At 42.3% G+C, this 15,859-nt stretch overlaps 1 protein-coding gene across 1 annotated transcript in view; it reads left to right on the top strand.

Moving 5' to 3' along the window:
• cux2b (cut-like homeobox 2b) overlaps window positions 1–15,859 on the top strand; it is a gene marked incomplete at its 3' end in the record, with an annotated part of 142,688 nt that overhangs the window by 116,837 nt on the left and 9,992 nt on the right. Inside the window, exons 7-15 of the mRNA XM_080467499.1 lie at window positions 1,430–1,536; window positions 2,452–2,518; window positions 8,750–8,798; window positions 9,504–9,608; window positions 12,918–13,109; window positions 13,192–13,250; window positions 13,350–13,398; window positions 13,739–13,838; window positions 14,578–15,207. Of these exons, the coding sequence (XP_080323625.1) occupies window positions 1,430–1,536; window positions 2,452–2,518; window positions 8,750–8,798; window positions 9,504–9,608; window positions 12,918–13,109; window positions 13,192–13,250; window positions 13,350–13,398; window positions 13,739–13,838; window positions 14,578–15,207 (1,358 nt within the window). The remainder of the gene's footprint in view (window positions 1–1,429; window positions 1,537–2,451; window positions 2,519–8,749; window positions 8,799–9,503; window positions 9,609–12,917; window positions 13,110–13,191; window positions 13,251–13,349; window positions 13,399–13,738; window positions 13,839–14,577; window positions 15,208–15,859) is intronic.

Raw genomic sequence — 15,859 nt, 5'->3', positions numbered from 1 at the left:
GCTTATTTACCTTTTTTTCATCAGTATATGTAAATAAAAATGCAACATGTGTTTTCTGTCAGTCACAGGTTACAATAACATAATTTTGAACTTGCCCGACTGTAGTTAACTACAGTCGGGCAAGTTCAAAATTATGTTATGAAAATGACACTCAAAATATATGTGTCATTCGTTACCAGCAGTTCAGGTCTCTTTTCTAATAATCCAAAAATGGGAAACCAGGAAACAAAATCAAGAAAATCTGGATATTTGTCAAAATCATGAATTTAATTTTACTAAAACAAGCTTTATGAAATGAAATGACAAGAACATTGAAATGATCTACAAACACAGACACCGATGTTTTGACTTGTGTCAGGAAATGGTGGGTCTTATGTAGACAACCACAACAACCACAACCTGCACCTACACACACACACACACACACACACACACACACACACACACACACACACACACACACACACACACACACACACACACACACACACACACACACACACACACACACACACACACACACACACACACACACACACACACACACACACACACACACACACTTGTATTAAACCCATGGGGGCTGTCACAAAACTTAGAGAGCCACCACAGAGCTGGTGAGAATAATTATGCTCAGCACCCTGCACAGTTTGTACTTCACTGTTGCTTGTTTAACTATTAGATCCACAAAATTCTAAATAAAGTCAACATCTCTATTCTAAACACTGTAGATTGCTTCTCCATGTTGGTCCCGTCTCCTACAGATGTGGCAAGAAGTCAAAATGAAATAATTGTTGTGCAGCCACGCATATTGAGACAAAAGTAATGTTATTAACTACATTGCAAGAGTACATCAAAACACTGCTTGCAAAACACAACAGTATGGCTTAAATTGTCTGTTTTTGGGAAGGTCAGGTGATTTAATAATCAGTGTTTGAAGTTTGAAGCCTCACTTTATCGTTGTGAGGTGAATATTTAAAGCAGCCCATTAAAATGGATGAGACTGACAGTTTTAGTTCAGTTACTTCAGTTCAGGGCAGTGAATCTGACCACCACTGCCAACTACAACCCTAACAATGAACAGTGTCAAATTAAGACCTCAAGTGAAACTGGAAATGAAGACCGGTTTGAAGGATGAATTTATGGAAACGTTTCTGACGCGAGGTTGAGATGGTTGGATCATGTAAGAGAGATGAAAGCTTTGTGAGGAAGAGTAGGAAGGCGGGTGAGGAAGTTCAGGGATGCATTGAATGACGACATGCAGGAAATTGGTGTTAGATGATCTGCTGAAATCCGCAAAAAGCTGAAAGTTAACCCCAAAATTTGGGATTATTTTTGTCTTGAAGCCTAAAAACTGGAGGTGCATTAGGTGAATTAAATTGTGTGTCTTCAACGCTGTGAGGAGGGTGACATGAGTTTCTCCTCTCAGGGAAGAAGAGCAGCATGAGGGAGAGGGAGAGCAGGAGGAGCGCGTCGACGTTAGTTTGCCTGACAAACTATCAGAGGCCGAGGAGAAGATCAAAGTTCTGCGCTCATGTAAGTGGTTTAAATGCTTGTGTGCTGTGTAGCTGTTAAATTTAATTTCAACCCATTAAGTAACCACTGCTTTTAGTATTGCAGTTTGCTGCCCCCTGGTGAAACCCTGCCGCCCCACCGGTGACTCAATAGGTCAAAATTGATCCTAATTCACTGTCGGACCTCATGTTTGACAACATTTCACCCTTTCTCAAGCACTTATTATAATACAGAATGTAAAGATTGTATCACAGAGGTGAATAAAGGGGAAAATGCACCTTTGTTTTCTATTATTGCATTTTACAGTTAGAAAACAAATAAATATAACGATATTCCCTTTGTATTTAACAAATGTTGACCGTAATCACACATATTACATGTCTCATGTTCGAAAAATCTGTCTCCATACCTCTGGATACAGACCCAGCTTCTTACCGGGGAAAAACTTAATTACCCGAAGATCTGTCAAAGTTCATACACTTCTTCCTGAGCACGCATTTCCTGAAATATAATGCGTTATTTGCAAAAAAGGAACTTGAATGTGACTTGTTGAATGCATTGGACCTACCATGACCACAGTACATTTCATCAAGCATGTCCAGCGATTATTATAAAGGGTGTGAATCAAATATGTTGAACATTTTCACAGTTCTCACAGGTTCTAAAAATCCTGCTCAATCTATACCTACCTCAATGTGTAGCATCACATTCTTAGTTTTAAAGTTAATGTGAGTTTAGCTGATTAAAGATTAACAACATTTCAGTTTGATCTGTTACTGTCTGGTTGTGTTTTGGTGTTAGAGGATATTTAATGTTTAATATATCCATGGGTCTGGACTGACTATGGGGGGAAAAAAATCAGTTTTGTAGCTTTAAGGTCAAAGTTTGCGCTTTTTGTAGTTAATATCTGACTTCTCCGCTCTGTCGTTTCACCAGCTTTGAATACTGCACAGGCAGAGCTGCTGGACCTGCGGTGTAAATACAACCAGGAGATGACCCACAAGTAAGAATCCACCTCATCTTCTGTGTTTCCTCCACCATATATTCCTGAGAAACTTTCTCACAACTATCTGTCTTCTTACTCCTCCTCCTCCTCCTCCTCCTCCTCCTCCTCCTCCTCCTCCTCCTCCTCTTCCTCCTGCATCCCCTCCTTCTCTACGTGCTGCTGCCATCACCATGGCCTTCTTTGCCGGCGCTCATAGCGCCGTCTTGAGCCGCTCTCATTCCTCCTGCATAAACTCATGTCCAGCATGGAGTGGAGGAATGCCATTGTAAAAGGCGGGAGAGCGAGAGTGACTCAGCCACTAATGCAGGTCGATGAGAGAGGTCTGTGTTTGCCTTCACTGGCAGCTGGGCCTTGACAGCCCTCAAGAAGAATTGCTCCATTTAAAGATTGCTTCAGAAAACACTCTACCTTGTCCTGGTCTTTGAGCGCAATGTATCCACCGCACGCCTGAAATGAATCTGAGCTTGTATGAAGGATGTCGATAGACATTCAAAGTAAACACTCCTTTGTTTGGGTTGTGCTCCAGAGCACAGTCAGCCGCTGCTAATGGATTTCTCCCAGGCTTAATCCATGGCGCAATTGAACTGATGTTTCTAGACCCACTGCCATCCATTTTGTTGGATTGGACACATTTTCAGTTTGGCCTTACCTTTTTGCTGTGCGGTTTGAAAGCCTGTGTGTGTGTGTGTGTGTGTGTGTGTGTGTGTGTGTGTGTGTGTGTGTGTGTGTGTGTGTGTGTGTGTGTGTGTGTGTGTGTGTGTGTGTGTGTGTGTGTGTGTGTGTGTGTGTGTGTGTGTGTGTGTGAGAGAGATACTGGTCACATTCCTCACATCCTGACCCCGAAGCTCCAGCTGCAGTTATCCCTCCATGACCCCCCGAGCCTCCCACCGCCGGCCGGCCTCTATTACTCTCACTGACTGTTTCTTCAATGTTGATAAGAAAGACAATTTGTCTGCTTCGGCTTGAGTAGCTGAGCAGGTAATCAATACAAAACATTTTCCGTACTGCACAAGTTCATTAAACGTGGAGCTGACACCTGTTAGTGTTTGCTGTCAGCGGGGCACCATCTATCCAGGCACTTATTGATAGGACCCGGGCTGGACCGAGACCCTGTGAAACCCGGACCGCACCGCACAGCACTGATGATCATTAACGCAAAGAATAGGCCAAGTTTCAGACACCGGCTGACTGATTCCGCGTCTCGCTGGAGACGAATCGGAGGATTGTATTCTGCCTTCTTGAGTCATTGTAGCACAATGATTGTATTGGATTCTTAATATTTCGGGTAATCGTGCAGCTTGATGTGAGACAAAGGAACAGATAGTCACAAGACATGAAAGATAACAAAGGTTTGACTGAGTGTAGTTTGGTAAATTTTGATTAAAAAAGGTGCTCTTTGAATGTTTTTCTTCTTTCGGCTTTCGACCGTGTTTTAAGCAACCTATGTGCATATTTAAATCAATCACAGCGTCCTTGTTAATTCATCCTTATCTACCTTTTGAAAATCAGGTCCCATGTGAGCAGAAATGAAACTGTTGAACTTCAAACAAACCTCATGAATAATCCTGCTGAGCCTCTGTATTAAATTAGACGTCTGATTGTTAGATTCATGGAGTTCAATCTCAGGAGTTTTGAGGAAACAGATCAGACTCACTGCTTGTCCATGTGTTTGTGTCCTTCTTCAATTCTGCTGGCTGTCCTGGACTTAAGGTTTTATAATTTCAAGTCAGACTTTTTTTAAAATTCTAGTCCATTTCATTTCTTCACTAGACTATTACTGTGTAGGCTCCGCCAATAGTTACAATAATATAATTTTTTTTCTAACTTGCTCTATAATTTAGTCTGTTCTTGTCAACTCGGGTCCGTTCCACTCTAGATTGGTTCTTCTATTTTGGTTAATTTTGATTCTTTTCTATTCTATTCTGTTCTATTCAATTCTGTTCTGCGGTGGGTTACAGTCTGGTTTACTGTAGTTTATTTTAGGCTATTTTAGTAACGAGTAATCTAACGCTTTACTATTTCTAAACCAGTAATCAGATTAAAGTTACTTCTCCAAGTCACTGAGCGTTACTATAGTCCAGCAGGACGAGTTTCTTCTCTGTAAAGCCGCTTTATTATTAAACAGAACTGGGCCACTGCTTTGTTCTCCTCCAAATGGATACACACACACACACACACACACACACACACACACACACACACACACACACACACACACACACACACAGAGGCAGTTTCCGCACCGTGCTCTGCACACTCACCTGACCCGCCCCCTTCTACACTCCCAGCCAATAACAGGCCACTCTCTCTAACGGTGTGTTCAGGTGACACAAAAGAATCGGAACTAACAAATATTATCAATAAACCATATCATTGTAACAAGAACACAACTGCAGAGATGTTACACTATTTTTGTAATTTTCCTGAGTAAAATGATATATTGTCAGGAAGCCCCGCCCCTTTTTAAAATCAATCAATCAATCAATGAAAGACTTAATTTGTCCCCAGTTTGCAATTAAATGGTTGCTTAGAGCAGGCAGTACAAATAAATAAATAGATAAATAGTGCAACAACAGACTACAACTACATCACCGGTTAATAAATACCAGTAATAGTAAAAATCTGATCATAAAACCCTGAGTCAGATATAAATACAACAAAGAATGAAGGTCAAAGGTTTAGTGATGAGGAACCCGACTCCTTAAACTGACTCAAGGGTTTTTGAGTCGTTCATCCAAGTGAAGCGGTTGTTTGAGTCATTTGATTCAGTTGCGATTGCGCACCATTTCTGGCTGAACTGAATGGCGTCACAAACCACTGGGGGAGCATCATGTATTCATAGTTAAATGCTGAAACACTTCTGAGGGTAATAAACAATAAGTACACACTAGTTTTTAGTGGCACTGGTCTCTTTATTCTAGATTACTTGTGTTGTTTCTGAGGTTTATTTGAACCAGGAAATGAAATAAATGAATGATTAAACTGAATAAATACCAGGCATCCAGAATGGCAGGTATACACTATGTATTTATATATACATATGATTTTATAGTTTATTTTTTTCCTCCAACATTCTGATTTTCTTTTTTACTAGTATCAATAAATAACGTGATGGTCATAGGGCAGAACTAATTATAGGGGACGATATTAAATGTAACACAATACAGGCTACAGTCGTATTTTAACATTATTCATTGTGTATTTATTTCTACAAGCTTTGTGAAACAAACAATGTGGAGGTTTTTTTCCACCGTATCTCAGAAACTTTCAGGTGAGGCCTCCCTCACCTTGTGAGCAGTGAGGCGCCGCCCCTCGGCGGCACAAGGTGAACAGAGCGGCTCAGCTTCTACGTCTTCTACGTACTGACCGATTCAGAGGAGGTGAACGACTCTTTCAAGTTTCGAGCTGAGTCGGGCATGCGAGATGAACCACTGAAGCGAGCTGACTCGATCATGCGTGCTGAACGCGTCATGTGACCTTAAGGACCCGGTGTTCCATATTTAACAGGTGACCGTTTTAACTGGTGACCGAGTTCCTTTAGCGTCAGTTGTTACTGCTTGCAACAGCAGATGTTGGAAATGCTAAAGAGGTTCATAGCTGTCCTGGCGAATGCCTGTTAAGCGCATTCCCAATAAAGTTTCAAAATATATTACCTTCTGTGAGTGTATATCCTTCTTTGATGAACATGTGAGACGTGTGTGTCATTCAGCTGCTGCAGCACCCGCTCATTTCAGAGTTACTGATCATACTGAGACCAACATCGAGGTCTTGACGTCACGAAGGGGCGGGGCTATAACTCAGGTCACAACTTAACATGGATTTTGCAAACAGAAGGTCACATTCCATTATTATTGGCCTGGCATGGCGACTCTATTCATGTTCACACTGGCTCGTTCAATAAACATTACTGCAACTCATATCCATTGTCGGTTGCTTGATTACTTCTTTTTTTAAGCACTTTGAGTAGAAAAGAATCTGGCTAAGCTAACATCGGCTGCCGGCTTTATTGGCTTTAATAATATTATTAAATTGTGAATAATAAGTGAATAAGTGAATAATTGTTGCTCTCTGTGGCTTTGAGCATGAAGCATTGTTCCTCCAGTCGTCTGATGTTTGCTAGTGAGCATCGTCACTCTCAACAAGTCCGCAATATTAAAATATCTCATCTGTTATTGTTCACATACGCTTCTTTGCACGCACTGGTTGTTTTGTTGACTGGGTTTATTGAAATGTCGGCGCTCCACAGCACCGCGGTCTTCTGACGAGGTTCAGACGCTCCTCTCAGTGACAGGAGAGGAGATCCAGCAGGAGACAAGCGCTGCAGTTCGGCTTGAGAAAGTTTTCCGCTGTGTCATATAAAAAGGAAGCTCACGGCTTCAGACGACCGTGTATGCCAACGCGGGGAGCTGACAGATTCGGACAGCAGCAGAGCTGCGCCGGCTGTGAGCTGTGGACGCAACTTCCGCATTCTGTGCGCCACTATTGTTGCGTAATGACATTACATGCCTATGTCGTTCACAACCCCGCCTACATTTTACCGCAGTCTCTGTAGTGGAACCGTGCAACACAGTTGGATCTGGGTTTGCTTTGCCTTACCGTACTGTACCGTACCGTACCGTACAGGGATGTACTGCAGTGGGATGGAGAATCAAAGAGCTGCAGCAGAGGGACCAAAGAGCCACATGCGGCTCCGGAACCGAGGTTGCCGACCCCTTGTCTAGTCTGTCCTAGTCTAATCATGTAGTAAGCAGTCATCTGGTTCATTCTAATGTGGACTATTCTATTCTGCTTTCTGTTCTACTTTTTTCCAGTCTAATTGAGTCTTGTCTGCTTTGCTTTGCTTTGAAATAGACTGTTCTATTCTGTTCTATTGTGATGTGCCAGGTTCACTCTATCCTATTCAACTGTTTTCTAGTCTATATAGTCCACTCAATTCCGGTCTAGTCTAGTGTGGTTTATTAGTTTCTGTTCTGCCCGATCTACTGGAATGTTGTGTATTGTAATTCATTCCACACTAGATCTTATTCTATTGGATTTTATTGTATTGTATTCTAAACTATTCCAGTCTATTGTTGGTGAGTTTATTCTATTCTGATTTATTCTATAGTTTAGGCTGTCCCAGTCTACACTGAGTTCATTCTAGTTCATTCTAGTCAAGACTGATCTACTTTGCTTTAATCTATTCGATTCGATTCTATTCTATTCTATTATGTAGTTTAATACATTAATCCTAACACTCAGTATTCTAACAGACTGTGGCTGTCGGGGAAATAGTGAAAGTATTTGTGGCGTCATGAATGAGGCATTTGGGGAGTTTAAATAAGTTTAAGTTCAAGTGTGAATGAACAGTTAATATGATTTATAAATATATAAATATTGAGGAAAAGAATTTCGCTTCTTGTATGATCTAGTGAAATATTCCTCCAGTGAGCACCGGGGTGACACTGTGGGAATTAAGACTTGTGACCTCATTCAAGCCCTGGCACGGTTTTTAAATTTATGGCAGCTGTGTGGGAAGATTGGGCCAAAGAGGCACTCAGATGCCAAGTTCATACGATACAAATCACTAATAGTGACAGTCTCAAGAGTATTGATGTTCGCGGCTTCTATGACTCCTGTGTTTATGTCAATTTTCTAGTGTTATTTATTCAACTGTATGGCAAACTTTGCAAACACCAAAACTGTGATTTGGTGTATGTAAATTGTATATGTAAATAAATTTACCTGAACATCCACATCAAATGTGTTAAATTTTAGTATGAAGATGCCATTATTCATGTGCCGCTCCCTTTCAAACTGTCAGGACAGTTGCCTTCCATGGTAACTTAGCATCGAGCTAATTCCTACGTGCGTATGCTGCTCCTGTTGTGTTTTCTGATTAATGATCAATTTGTTAATGTAAAGAAAGACAAATACAGTTTTTCTTAATTTGTGCAGTTTCACAGTTTCTTCAGTCCATGACAAACTCACCTGCTGACCCCTGGATCTTTATGGAAAATCAGATCAACATCCGAGTGAGAACAATTCCCGTTAGTGTAGCTCACTCTCTGAAAAACAATGTAAAGCAATTAACTGTCACACTATGGCTTTCTTTTAGAAGGATTGTGCTGCTAACAGATACTTTGGCTTTTTGTTTTGGGGTTATTTTTTACATGTTTTGTTGTTTACCAGAAAGTGCGAGTGTCTCGTCAGTAATCCTGCCGTTCTTTGTCTGTCTGTGCGATCCAGGGCAGAGGAGGTCGACATCATCATGGTGAATCTCGAGAAAGCAAACCAGGTGAGTGCAGTCTTCCCGCGTGCTTCTCTGATTGAGATGCTCCTTCGTTAAGGTAATCACTCCTGTAATCAAGCCTCGGCTTTAATTAGACACCCTCCATCCTGCGAGCCCCCCCCCCCTTCTACTTCCCTCCCTCCCCTGGGTGTGTGATTAGTGAGTTTAAACCTGAGCCCCCGTTGGTGGCACGCTGTGGCAGCACGGCTCCACTCAGCAGAGACCTGGAGACTGCCGAGCACGATTGATGCTGGAGCGCCAAACGCCGAGCTTCTTAGTTATCTCATTGCCTTGATTGCTTCCCATCCTGGTGATGCCTCTTCTCTTCTGTTTTCTTTCTTCTTCTTCTTCTACTTCTCCCCTCATGCTTTTCCCTCTCACGCTCTTTTTCTCCCTCCGCCGCTCTCTGCCAGCAGCTCCTAGATAAATGTTCTCAAAATGAATCATTAATTAGCAGGCCGGGTGTGACAGAGCAGGTAAACAGTTTGGGGAATAAAGTGGGCTGACTAAACAGCCCCCTCAGCAGAATAAACCAGTGGCTGCACACTTGGTCTGCTCGGGCCCCCGCTCAGCTTTGCACTCCACTTTCTGGGCAAGGGCGGCCGCCTCCTTTTGATTTATGTATATGTCCTCACCTTGATCATCTCATTAGCCAATTGATGTGGCTGCTGTATGAAAACTGTAACTCTGCAATGCCGCGTCTGTGTGCAGAGAGCGGAAATGGCTCAGAGGGAAGTGGAGAGGCTAAAGGAGCAGTTAGCCAGTGGACAAAGTGCCACCACAGGGAGCTGCCGTCCAGCGGAGGGCACCAGCAGGGTAAGAATAATGTCAGATCAGGTCTGTAATGTGCCAAGGGTTTTTTGGGGGGTTGGAATGGCCACTTCCAAGCAGAAGTATGAAATGATACAATTGATGGATAATACTTAACATTTCAGCAGAATATAAAAGGATATTTTACGGCATTCAGTAGCAGCTATGTCTTATTTTACAGCTTTGTATTATCTATGCAGTTACAGTACAGCATTTATGGACTTAACAACAGTGCGCAATCAACAGTGAGGCTTTTTCCTTGCATGATTTGTTTATTTATTGAGCGGTAACACACAATTATCGTTAAACTTTTTTTTTTTAACAATTTATTGTGAGTGTAACTGACAAAACTTCAAATTATAATAAAACCTCAGTGCCAAAGTGTTGCCTGCAGACTACACCGTGGGGACCGTGGCTCAGCGGTAGAGTGGGTCATCCAATCACCAAAGGGTTGGCGTTTCGAATCCAAGTCATTGTCTTTGTTTTCTTGGACAAGGCACTTTATGTCAGGGTCCGAGGACAACCCAAAAGCAGACTCGCACAACGAACTGGTGTTTGCAGGTTTTATTAAGCAATCAGGGCAGACAAGTTTACGTTCGACGTTCAAAGAGGCAGTCCAAGTCCAGGCAGTGGTCGGTACACAGAGGAATCCAAAACACAAAGAGGTCCACAAGGGAAAACACGAGGAAGAGGCTGGGGTCATGAAGACGAAGCAACAATGACAATCGAGCACAGAGACAAAAGGAAGATGGGCTTAAATACACAAGGGAAGGGCAGACAGGTGACACAAATCAACACTAATCAGACACACAGAGGGAGTGAGAACAGGAAGGGAAAGTGAACAAAGACACAGACGAGACAGACTTCAAAATAAAACAGGAAGGGACAAACAGTTAAATGACGCAGACTTGACAGACACAAGAAGAACCCTTACACTTTACCCACAGTGCATGAATGTTGTGGTGGTTGTTGGTGGTGGTCGGAGGGGCCGTAGGCGCTAAATGGCAGCCACGCCTCTGTCAGCAGCCCCAGGGCAGCTGTGGCTACTATGTCGCTTACCACCACCGGTGTGACTGGCGTGAATAAATAATGGTTTCTGTGTGCGCTTTGAGTGGCATCCATCTTCTATACTGCTTATATCCTGTTCAGTATCACTGGAGCCAATCCCAGCTACCTATATGTGAGGGCTGACAATAATATCTTATAACTAGTGCTGTCAATCGATTCAAAAAAACCACGGAATTAATGTCGACTCAACGCACAGAGACTATATTTAAATTCAAAGACTATTTTTATAACATCCTTTTAGCTTTTGGTGAAACTGTTTCTCTCTGAGATCAGCAATATAATAAAAACAGAATTAATTTATAAACATCTAACATAAGTCAGGGTTTTGTTTGAGTGCAGGTCCACCACTTTGAGAATTTTAATATTTCTAGAAACAAAGTTGTAAACTTATTACATAGAGTGGCAATAATATACTGTAAGGCACACACACACACACACACACACACACACACACACACACACACACACACACACACACACACACACACACACACACACACACACAGAGTAAAAATGAGAGTCACGGAAAGAGAGAAAGAGGAGAAATTAATATTTTACCAGTATTTCCTCCAGTTTTAGCAGTTTGGTGGCTCCTGGTCAGCATGGCAACCAATTCGGCTTTTCAAAGTAAAGCTAATGACTTTCACTTTCTCAATCAGCCGTCAGGAAACTTTTTAAAGTGAAACTTTCTGCCTTAATATTATTCCACTCTGTTGTGCTGCTCTGGAGTCACAGTGCTGCGCCCAGAGAGCTGCACATGAGGCTGCTCCGGTAAGGGAGTGAAAAACAAAACAACCCCCCAAAAAAAACGGAAGTAAACAAAACTACGTTAATTACGCTACATTTTTTTAACGAGTTGAACGTTTCAAATCAATTAATTAAATGAACGCGTTATTTTTGACAGCACTACTTATAACATGAAAAATATTAGTCCATTTATCAAAAACGGCTACTTTATGTAAGACAAAAGTGTGTGTGGTGTTACAAAAAAGACACTTTGGGAAGTTTTGAAGTTAATGTCTTATCATAAAGAGGATGAATTTAATTATTTTCATGATTCAGATTTTTTGGAAATGTTTTATACTTTGAACAAGTTCGAGATCTTTGAAAAACTAATGAATTTGAGGTTTTTCTGTCATTTGATATTTCTTCTCTCACTCATAGGTAACATTTACTTGATTATGCAGCCATATGATCTTTAATGTTTTCCTATTCCTATTCCTATTTCCATAATTTTCCTGTACTACTAAATTAATTGGTATGATTAAGTTTTAACTAGATATTAATCAATTACATATCTCATTATACATCCGAACCCAAAATCATACAGAAGCTGCTCCCGTTTGAACCCACAGTAAAAATGTTACATTTTGACTTTACTTAATACTGGAGAAACTATTGAAAAAAACTTGTAGTATTAACTATTCACAAGTTTTCTACAGTTATGAGGCACAGAAAAGTATTTTTCGAGTGTAATTTGCCTCCTGTACTGTGAGTATTTCAACAACTATGTGCCGATTAGTATCGTTAGTACATTTAGTGCATTCTCTCCTTGAATATCAGTGTTGGCTCGAAGTGAACAATGATTCAGATAAAACAAGACTTGTTTTCAACAGAACTTTTTCAGCTGAATGAATTTTGCAGTTTTGTTTGATGGAAAATGCTCCAAGAATTCCAAATTGTTTTCAACAGAAGAGGTTTCCTTGTTTTGCCCAGTGCGTGTGTATATTTCAAACAGTACATTTCATGTCTGTGTCTGCCAACGGGCCATCACCATAAAAACATGTGTAATGAGCTGTTAGATTCTCTTCAGGAGACACTTGATGTTTGCTCATATTAAAGTGGAAATATATGTGCCTGTATCAGTATCCGTAATCGACCATAAGCGCTGAAAACAATCTACGCACCGGTTGTAATATGCATCCCTCATCTTGAATAATCATCAAGTTCTTTTATTGAATGTACAGATAGTGGTTATTCCAATGAGTTTTTGCCATACAGATCATCCTATTGTGGCGCTTCCAACAGAGACATGTCAGATCGCCTTAAATATGAAAATTATACATCGTTGGTCTGCCTTATGAATTAATTAAAGAGCAGCATTAGCTGTAACCTCATCATCCTCACAGCCGCCATGTTGGCTCACTTTCCAGTGGTCTGAACAACATCAGCACTGCCTTCACTCCCTTATCACTTTCCATCACCCCTCCTTCGCCTTTACACCTTGTTTTCATCTCACCCTGTCAGGAGAAGAACGAGAAAGCCGACATGCTGCCCCCCCAGCTGGAGGCCGCCATGCTGGCTAAAGACCGTGAAATTCTCCGCCTTCTAGAAAATGTTCAGCGGCTCCAGTTCACACTGCAGGAAGTTCAAGAGACCTCAGCCAATCAGATCCTTGAGCTGGAGCGTCAGCTGGCCTATAAAACAGAAGCTATTGAGGTGAGCAGGTCCGACACTTCAGAGATGAAAAGTAGTTGCTTATTAATACAAAGTTAAACATTTTCCTGTTATGCCTTTTCAGAGATTAGAAGCTAAACTGCAATCCCAGATGGACTACGAAGAGATTAAAACTGAGCTCAGGTGATGATTGGTGTTGTTGCAATGCACTGCTGATAAGTAATGTTTTTTGCATGAATACAAAAGATAATTTGTGTCTGCATGCGTTGTTTCCGACCACAGTATCCTCAAGGTGATGAAGCTGGCTTCAGCAAACGGCAGCTCGTCCAAGGTATTCAACACTTTATTGTTCACGCAGCGCTTTCAAACCAGTCTTTCATTTGCCAGAGTGGACCTTTGCTTTCCTCTTAATGTTCTCCTGGTGTCAAGGAAGAAGAAGTACGGTGCTGCCATAGAATGCCTCTCCGATCTATCAACCATTATAAAGATATTGACAGCCACTGTAATTGATTAATCAAAAACTAACCGCTTGTGTGTGTGTGTGTGTGTGTGTGTGTGTGTGTGTGTGTGTGTGTGTGTGTGTGTGTGTGTGTGTGTGTGTGTGTGTGTGTGTGTGTGTGTGTGTGTGTGTGTGTGTGTGCGTGTGTGTGTGTGTGTGTGTGTGTTGGCAGGAATCTTCCAAGGCTGCAGAAGCTCTTCTGCTGGATAAAGAGGCCTTTCTTCCATCTCACAAGTACCTGGTGGATAAGACCCGAATATTGCACAGCAACGGTAAAAAACAAAACTAATTTTTGTGTCAGCAACTCAAGGTTTACATAGCTTAGTGCACAAGGTTATGGGGTTTTGACAGACAGTGAGTTTTGCCATCTTCCTCAAAACTCTGCTTACTTTACTTATATCTTGGCACTTACTGGAACTTTAGTCATTTTCTTCTCTCTCAGGTACATTTCTGATCCTAAACTGTAACTGCTGTTGCTCCGTCCTGTCGGATCAGGCCCAGTCCCCATGGGATTCCCACCTCACCGTGGTGGGACTGTTTCGTGCCTCTGTGACCCTCAAGCTGTGTCAGTCAGAGTATTATACTCCTGGTGCGGTCGCTGGTGTTGAACAGGTCAGATCGTAGAGACCAGATGAAGAGTGATTCTCTTTGTTGGGGGTCAGGAGGTGGACTGAAAACCCTTAAGTTACTTTATTGATCCCCTTGGGGAGATTATTCCTCTGCAGTCGACCCATGCTATTCAGAGTTAACCTTAATTACACCGACTAGGAGCTGTAAGCTTCCTGGGGAGCAGTCGTGGTTTTCCAAGGAACATCCGTTCTTTTCAAGCACTTAAATATGTTGTTGGTCCGAGGGCTTTTCAAGCTCACAGAAACTGTTACTGTGAGGAAACATGATGTTTATGTCATGAAGTAATCCAACTTTTCAACCCAGGGAATTATTGCTATTACTTTGAGTTGTCAGTACTTTAGGTTAGTCTTTAAATTCCTGACTCCTGTTTGTGGTTAGCAGGTGATGATCAATCTGAGGATGCAGGTCGGGAGTCAGGAAGGCCACCCGGGTCCCATTCATCCTCCTCTCAGGCGGACAGTCATGCATCTCCAAGCCCTGCCCCCCCCACCATGGACGGGTCCTCCTCCAGCCATGACCTCCCTCGTCCTTTCTCTGTGTCCCCGTGCTCCGGGGACCGGCTGTCAGGAGACCACATCCTCCACAAGCAGCTCCTGTCTCCTCACTTCAAAAAGGACGGCCTCATGGCTTTCCCCACCGCTCTCTATGCAGCCAAAGTTGCCCTCATGTCGGCCTCTCAGGGCTCGGCCGGTGCGAGCAGCGTCGATGCCGGCCTGCCCAGTGACCAGTCGGAAAGCGGCAGCTCGACGGCAGGAGACGACGACCAGCTGGACACAGCGGAAATCGCCTTCCAGGTGAAGGAGCAGCTGCTGAAGCATAACATTGGGCAGCGAGTGTTTGGCCACTACGTCCTGGGCCTCTCGCAGGGCTCAGTCAGCGAGATCCTGGCAAGACCCAAACCCTGGAGGAAGCTGACTGTGAAAGGCAAAGAGCCATTCATTAAGATGAAGCAGTTCCTCTCTGATGAGCAGAACATCCTGGCACTCAGGACCATCCAGGTCCGCCAGAGAGGTGAGTGCACCACAACACAGGAAGCTGGGGAATATACAGAGCACAAAGTTCAACACCTTCAAATCTCAAATAATGAGGACACATGCAGCACAAAGTCACTTGATTATATTATGTGCTTTTTCTTTATCCTCTGTGTTTTAGAATAAATTGTTTAGAGATCTGCAGGATGTCTTGAGAAGTTGCATTGTGTAAAACGATGATTCCAAAACTGTCTTTTTTTTGGGGGGGGGTCTTTTTCCCGCTGCCCACACTTTGTATGTCAGCGCAGTAGTTTTGTGACATGAATGACTGAGTTGCAGGCTCATTCTAGTTCAGGAGCTACATAAAGCCCAATTTCATCTTAAGTGGGCTGGACTGGTAAAATATTGCTATAATAACCTTTACATTTAAGTTTTAAAATTTTTGTTTGTTGTGTCATGGAGTATATGTGATGAAAAAGACTATAATTTCACAAATTCAACAATCAGTTTTTATGACATTTTTACAATTTGCTTGGTGGCTTGCCAGGTCGAATTAGATTAGAATAGGACTGTGTGACTCTTCATGAACCTATGAACACATGTTGAAACATTTTATTTCACTAAGTCAAGTTAAAATCTCCACAATGTCACTTCCATTCAGTAAATTGGTTGCTTCATATAAGTGTTTTGCT

Source organism: Lipophrys pholis, assembly GCF_963383615.2.
Source record: "Lipophrys pholis genome assembly, chromosome: 7".
In the NCBI taxonomy this organism is placed as follows: domain Eukaryota; kingdom Metazoa; phylum Chordata; class Actinopteri; order Blenniiformes; family Blenniidae; genus Lipophrys; species Lipophrys pholis.
This window is presented reverse-complemented; position numbering and strand designations above follow the sequence as displayed.